The sequence below is a fragment of the Metarhizium acridum genome (assembly GCF_019434415.1).
Source record: "Metarhizium acridum strain ARSEF 324 chromosome Unknown scaffold_13, whole genome shotgun sequence".
Lineage (NCBI taxonomy): Eukaryota > Fungi > Ascomycota > Sordariomycetes > Hypocreales > Clavicipitaceae > Metarhizium > Metarhizium acridum.
Genome location: NW_027094016.1, coordinates 534,308 through 542,092, shown reverse-complemented (window position 1 = coordinate 542,092; position 7,785 = coordinate 534,308). Strand labels below are relative to the sequence as shown.

General features: G+C 49.9%; 2 protein-coding genes across 2 annotated transcripts; both read left to right on the top strand.

Annotated features, from left to right (window-relative positions):
* Nucleotides 1–286: 286 nt before the first annotated feature.
* ABF1_1 (Alpha-L-arabinofuranosidase) lies at nt 287–1,930 on the top strand (the record flags this gene model as incomplete). Its single annotated transcript, XM_066117374.1, has 1 exon — nt 287–1,930. The coding sequence occupies one exon, from the start codon at nt 287–289 to the stop codon at nt 1,823–1,825; it is 1,539 nt and encodes a 512-aa protein (XP_065977158.1). The 3' UTR covers nt 1,826–1,930.
* A 3,225-nt stretch (nt 1,931–5,155) lies between these two features.
* On the top strand, nt 5,156–5,527 carry J3458_002775 (uncharacterized protein; the record flags this gene model as incomplete). The annotated part of the gene is made up of 1 exon (XM_066117373.1): nt 5,156–5,527. One exon carries the CDS (start codon nt 5,156–5,158, stop codon nt 5,525–5,527), a length of 372 nt encoding a protein of 123 aa, XP_065977157.1.
* Between the last annotated feature and the right edge of the window lie 2,258 nt (nt 5,528–7,785).

The window sequence follows — 7,785 nt, the reverse complement described above, 5'->3', positions numbered from 1 at the left end:
TCGGGCGTGCGTGACCGGCATGCGGCATAATTAAAGCACATTCATTGTAGCGCCGATCTCTAGATATACATTTAAGTAGGCGAGGACGCGCCGTACGAGGCCAAGGGAGAGGAGTGAGAGGAAGAGCTCACTCACGGGACTATATCGACGACCGTCTAGCCGTTCTGCTGGTTACTATTCAGTAGTATCGCGAAACCAAACCGGCGTGTCTTTGTATGTCCGCCAGCGCCATTGTTAGTCCCATTCACGTAGACGGTGGCAACCAGACGCCAAAAGTCGTCGAGACATGTTTACACACGGCGGCGGATTCTTACAACGAGCAGTGCGACATGGCTGCCTCGTCGCCCTGAGCATTGCCGCCATATACGGCTCCCTCGTGGCCGCCGGACCATGTGACATATACGGATCCCACGGCACGCCTTGTACCGCGGCGCACAGCACCACTCGCGCCTTGTATACCAAATACTCGGGGAAACTTTACCAAGTGAGGCGCGACTCCGACCAGGCGACGACCGACATCGCGACCATCTCAGCCGGCGGCGTGGCCAATGCCGCCTACCAAGACCGGTTCTGCGCCCGTACGACCTGCGTCATCACCATCATCTACGATCAGTCCGGCCATGACAACCATCTCACCCAGGCTCCGCCCGGCGGTGCCGCGAGTGGCCCGGAAGCTGGGGGTCACGACTCCCTATCCAGCGCCATTGGTGCGCCAGTTACGCTCCGTGGCAAAAAGGCATACGGCGTCTTCATCTCGCCCAAGGACGGCTACCGCAACAACGCAGCCGTAGGCACGGCCTCGGAAGACGAGCCGCAGGGCATATACGCCGTGCTCGACGGCACGCATTACAACTCGGGCTGCTGCTTCGACTATGGAAATGCCGAGCGGGACAACAGAGATACCGGCGACGGCAAGATGGAGACCATCTACTTTGGCGACGGCGGCTACCAAGGCTCCGGGAGCGGGCCCTGGGTCCAGGCCGACCTCGAGAACGGCATCTTCCCCGGAGGCACGGCGGGCAAGAATGACGGGAACCCGACCATATCGTCGCGCTTCGTCACGGCCGCGGTCAAGGGCAGGCCAAACCACTTTGCCATCCGCGGCGGAAACGGCGCGTCCGGCACGCTGTCGACCCTCTACAGCGGCAACCGGCCCAAAGGGTACGAAAAGATGCACAGAGAGGGCGCCATTCTCCTCGGCATCGGCGGCGACAACAGCAACCGCGGCCAGGGCACTTTCTACGAAGGAGCCATGGTGTCAGGCTATCCGTCTGACGAGGCCGAGGCCGAGGTGCAGGCCGACATTGTCAACAAGGCCAAGTACGCCGTCACGTCCCTGGTCAGCGGCCCGGGCTTCACCGTCGGCTCTCACGTCTCGCTGCGCGCCACGACGCCCTGCTGTACAGCACGCTACATTTCCCACAGCGGCGCCTCGCTCAAGACAGAGGTCGTGTCGTCGTCCAGCAGCAGTCAGCTCAAGCGGGAGGCGAGCTGGGTCGTCCGCGCCGGCCTCGGCCCCGGCGACTGCTTCTCCTTTGAGTCTGTCGACTCGCCTGGCAGTTTCATACGCGTGTCGCCCGAGTTTCGCGTCGTTGTCGAGGCCAACGACGGCAAGAAGGGGTTCCGCGAAGACGCCACCTTTTGCCCACAGGCCGGGATCGGCGGCAAGGGCAGCTCGTTTCGATCGTGGAAGTATCCTACCCGCTATTGGCGGCACTTCAACGGCGACATGTATGCTTCGAGGAATGGTGGCCCTGAATACTTTGATGCTCAGTGGGTGTTTAATGAGGATGTGACCTATGAGGCCGGCGATGGCTTTGCCTAATTGTTCAAGTTTGTCAGAGAATTCATTCAAGATGGAGATTCGGTTTCTTGCTTATAGAGCGTGCTTTGGTTAAGAGGTACCGTGATTCCCCAGATTCGTTGACGAGATACTGTAATAGAAGTTGATGGCTTTTCGGGTGGTTGTCCAGTTTGTGTGTGATGTGTCAGAGGTCATCACTATTCGGCGTTCAAGGGAATGTAAATGTTTTGAAACTGCATTACAAGGCAATTTTTACCTCTCAACCCCCGTGGACGTGGAGTTGGCTGATATTGAGATGCCAAAGCCGTCATGAAGATTAGCGGTTAATCATATCTACCCCAACATGTTGGAGGAAAGAATAAAGACACATGTTCTTGAGGCGCGCTTTCGCACACTAGACGTAGAGTGCCAACAAGGCAGTGAAAGGACAATCTTGATGTTCTGGATAGCCTACGTCGCAATTTGCAAATCTCTGCGACTAGACGGCCATGTTCGAAGTCATCCATAATGACGGCGATATACTAGTATGATATTACTATCTCTTAGATTGCCTCATGCACGGTGAGATGACGTAGCCCCACGTGCAGCGGAACATTCAAGCAAACACTGTAGCACTGAGACGTTGCCGCTTAGAAGTCGCCGAATACGTGCCTTGGCCCGAGTATGCCGGGTGCGCGCAGCCTGCAAAGTTGCACAGGTCTTTGGAGTCCAGTGCCAGTAGCGTCAATTGATATATCCAAGCTGTCAACGTACCACCAATATAGGCAATACAGCTGCATGGTTACCTAGCTCATGTTTATGCGACCGAGCTTAGTCTAGTCAAGTCCCACAAGCAACACAACCAAGGGCGGCACATGTTGCCTCACATCACCAGGCTCAGCTGGTGTCAGAAAGGGACATCTGGAGACAAGCAAGCCATTTGCACGTTTTTCGTGTGTATCCGTAAACGCTGACCAATATATTTGAGTCTGTGTAATCCAACATTGAATGCTCTCCCCGCCTAGATCCCGCGCGTCAAAGCCTCTAGATCAACATTCTCCTTTCATTTTGTTGATCTTGGGCATTATTTGCAATGGCACCAAATACAAATGGTGACTTGAAATGATGAAATCTCCCGATGAACCCGTGACTGATCCATTATTTAGGCTCAAGAATGACGGCGAAGACTGGTCTCTCATGGCCGAAAATTACGACAATTATTCAGTTTCTTCGGAGCAATTCTAAAAAACCCACCATAGACAGATTCGAAAATGCTTCAAGCCCTCATACGGCACTCTGAAAGACGTGATATTGATGGCCTTTGCAATTCTGGGCTTGATTAGCCTTCTCCATCCCTTGACTAACCTCCACGCTCATCTCTACACCGAAGCTCCGGCAGACAAAGTGCCGGCGGCAACTGCAATGACATCTCGCACTGTGGAAATTCCACCGCCGAGGCAGTCTCATTATACAGTTGTAGATCTTCGTCATCGATTCAACGGTCCAGCCTCCATCTCCGAGACTGTCTCTGTTATGACGTGGTGTGAGGGAATTCGCAAGCCAACCTATTCTTTTTTATGAGGTAAACACTGCCGAATGTGGCTGCAGCTCATTTCAATACTGAACAGCATGAACATGCCATGATAAATCACCATCACTATTGAAAGCCATGGATTGAGTTGAGTAGTGGACTAGACCTTGATTGAAGCTATCTATCAGGGATTCGAGGCCTCTTTTGTAGGTGATGATGACCCCGAATAGCCTATATCTTTAGAGGCCTCTAAAGGGCCTTCAAAGGCCTCAAACCTCCGTTTAAACGGCTTGTGTAGCGGCTGTCCTTGGGGATATGGCGTTTTCTGACTTTTTCCCCGTTGTTGAATACAATTTGAGAATTACACATGTAAATTCAGTTCATATACTGAAGCGTGAATGCCCAGAAAGCAACAATTGTATTGTGCGAGAACTACCTGTGGAACAAACAGCCAAAAGGAACGAATGTCATCGTTTATCCTGTCCTCCATATGCCGCTTCAAGAGAAAAGTAGCCTCAAGAAAGTGATTGCCAGTTTGAAGTCGATTGTCGTGCATGTGAAGCAGGAACGGCTGTGTTGCTGTACTCGTTGCTCACTTGTCAAAAAATGCGAATGTTGTCCGTGCAAACTGTTGCGAAGTAAAATTTGATACCGCACTGATCCACGATAAGTTCTTATTCATGTCATCTTCAGACAATGCCCTATGAAGTTGCATCATTCTGAGAGTGAGTTTGCTACTAGTTGGAGCGCTTGTCGGTGATGATGCTGTTAGGATGGGTGTACTAAACAGCCCGTCTGTCGGTGATGACGCTATCCGGGTGAGTGTACTGTGTTGGGGCGGCAGTAGCAACACCGCCAAGTAAGACAAGGCTGACCGCGGAGATGAAGTGCATTTGGGAAAGAGTGGGATGGTGTACGTTTCTGTGTAGCGTAAACAACTTAGGAGGCTATGTAGATGGTTGGTAGACTCGCGAGTTTGTACATGAACTGGCTGTTGTGACATGTTTATATAAAAGGATGATTCAAAGGCTTGGTGGTACGATATCGAAATCAACTTGTACTTGTATTTGGTAAAGGGCACAAGTAACTAGCTTGATGCCTGAGGAGCTGTAGGAAATGGAACACGGTGCAGAAAACATGACCAGAGTTCTTGACGCTATTGCCCAGTACACGCATTGTATCACGCATCATCTCACCAGTCATCTCACGCATCATGTCGCTCATCTCAAAGTAGAATAGTCACCCAGCCCAAGACCAGCACGCAAAATTGCGCACTGAACTGCAATTGACGCCATGTATAAGCTGCTAACCTAGAAGACACCCTAATTAGCACGATTTCTTCTCCATGGTAACGCCCTTGTGGTTCAGCCGCATTGAGCGCTATATTATCTTTTTCTTCTTCTTTTTCGGGCGGACTTGTTTGCGTACCTCATCATGCTTCCATCCAAGAAAAGCCAGTGACATGAAAGCCTTGACTTTGAGCTAGTTTCTCAAGATGATAGATGAGATGGGAAGGATTCCTTTCTTGGCAAGACATCGTCAAGTAGCGTCGAGACGCCAATGTGGTCGTCTGGCAGACCTCGGCGTATCATGACTGCCCTTACGATCCTCAACATGCTCATGCTACTTGTTTCCGTCACATCAGTAGCCTTTGAGTGGAAGCAGCGGCAGAAACTTTTAAAAAACGACAAAAACATGTTACTAAAGACAGTTGACGCTTATTGTACGCTACAGCACCTTATTATAGTTTCTCCCTCACGCATAGACAACTTCTGCAAACCAGTGCTAACTATATCCAAGCGCCCGTGTACCATCAAGTTCCAGTGTCATTGATCGGCACCATGATCAACGGTTCATTGTTGGATGCCGGAACATCCATATACAGGAAACCTCCGTCTTCAGAGGTTAATGCAGCGTGGGAATATATAGCCCACCAACTTCCTCACGCCACCAGTAGGGAAGACGTGGTCCGGCTGCGCAAAGACCCCTCAAAGACGGTAAGATGGCAGGAAGAATGGGGATTCGGGCCAGAGACCTACATCGCCGAGTTGGATATAGTGCACACGGTGCATTGCCTCAACGCCGTCCTTCGCCGTCGCGATGTCCATTGGCGCCATTACTTTGGCGACCGCTATCTATGGCAGGTTTCCAGAACTACATCGAATACATACGGATCATTGCATTCATATCGTTTTGCAAAACTTGATGTGTAATGCAAACGGCGACATTGTCACAAATGTCTGGGTAGAAGGCCAGTTACATCCCTTCCCGGACTTCGACGTGAACAAGGAATGTCGCGACTACAACGTCTTTATCGATTGGCATCACAATACCCAGATCTACGACGTAAGGAAATATCTGGAAATGCGCATTTCGGAGGGCGAACCTCCGTGGAAGCTGTCTCAGGCGTCCCATGCCCTTTTCAATACAGGTCTTGCGGGGGGAAGAAACGATGGGGTGCTGAACTAATTATCCGTACAGATTCACCTAGAGAGTATTCGATAAGCGCCTAGAAAGAGGTATTTTCCAAGAATTCAATTTGAAATCCGGCCATGGCGTGCGAAAAGAAATGAATCAAATCTTTTCAACTATCTGTTTATTCTATAAGATCTTGAATTAGCTAGGCAATTCAAGCAATTAACACACAGTGACTGGATAAAATTGAATCCTTGGAGTCCGACTAAATATACTGTTTGATGAAGAATTCTCTCTCTTCTAGTAGGTATACTCCCTCGCGGTATACCTACTATCTGAAACCCTAGCTGGCTATTGATCCTCAGGAAAAACCAGGCCATGACGTCATGGTCAAAAGTGGTGCTCCAACCAAGACATCTCGATTTTATTCCCTTGGGCCGTAAATTGCAACAAGGCCAAATTCTTCTTTAGTCTGCCACATCTCAATTGTTAGCCATGGCGGCCTGACTAGATCGTTGAAACAATGCGTGCAATGACTGGAGGCAATTGCTTATTTCATCCTTATCCTCAAGAAAGTCAATTTCGACCCCGAATTCGTACAACTTTTGTAATTCCTCAATCATATTAGAGCCGCGGCGGCTATTGTCTTGAACACTCTGCTTTTACCCCCGGTTGATAATTTCCTTGGGGGCATAGTAAAAATGCACCTGGTACTGACATTATTTTTCTTCCGCTCGGGTTTTCTGTGTTGGCAGCAGCTCCTAGTTTATAGGCTGTTATCATTGGTAAGCTTATACCGCAACAAAACTTCCTGCTGTAATTTTACTGATTTCATCTTTAGGGAAAGGTCTTTACACCCTGGGTAGCTCCTTTAAAACATTCATGAGTTCGATTGCCAGCCTAGTGCCAGCTCTAGCAAGCATCGCCGTGACTCTGATGGCGTATGGCGAGAGTCATGCTTTCGATATCGGACATGGTCTCTTCTTGGAAGTTTTTTTGTCTTGGATAATCTAAGGAATCATGATGGTTTTGAATAGGAAAATGAAGCTGAAGGCAGGGAGCTGACATGGGCGGAGATAGATTAGAGCCAGCCAGTAATTACAAGCGTATATACGTGGCTGAAGTGTCACACGGACACTTGGCTAACTGGATTTCATGCTGGCTAACCCGAACTTGATTCAGCTGCTATTCCTCTGCTTATGGCAGGTCGAGGTAGATGAGCATATAGATAGGTCGAAAACTGCGATTCGGCTGCTAAACGACCGTAGGCTTAGTCGTGCAATAATGCAGACAGCAATCTGTCCGGTCCTGTGAAGTGCAGAGTTGTTGATAGAAGAACCAACATAACCCTAACCCTAAACCAAACGCGCCCTTCCCCGCAGGAGTCAGCCGCATAATAGGGTTGAGGACGGCCTGGCGTCAAGCGTCGTGCTCTTGCCTCCACCTGGATCTGCTCGGCAAACTCGGCAGGATGCAGCTTTTGGCAACGTAACTAGGCACGATTGTAGCTTCAAGTGATGCCATTTAAGGCTCATACCCTCCTGCCGCTATAAGATCCCGTACAGACAGCCACGCCCCTTCTGCACGCTTGGCAACAGCCTTTCACCACTCTTCCGACGGATTCAACATGTCCGAGGGACTGTTGAAGTGATAGCTTCCGGGCGGGAGTTCCCCGGAAATATCCGTTGCGTTGATCTGCGCTAGCGGCTTTGTAACAAAACATTTGAGTTTTTGAGAGGTGTCATTTCCCACAGCGTCCTGAGTGATTCCGACGGTGGGTTGATGGTATTTGATGAAAAGAGGGGGCAGGACTCGACGTCACATCATAGAGTCTCACATCCAGTGCTAATTGCAGCAATGATATATGCCAGCTTGTATAATATGAGAGGACACTTGGAGAGCAGTAAGCTAGAAATCAGAATATCCGTGTTTACACAGGGCACGGTGGAATATTCCACCGTGAAAGTAAAATGGATGCCGCTCTTGATTCTCGATGTTCACAATGGAGCTTACAATTGAGCCCATATTGATAGAGGAGTACGCGGCTTTTAGAATA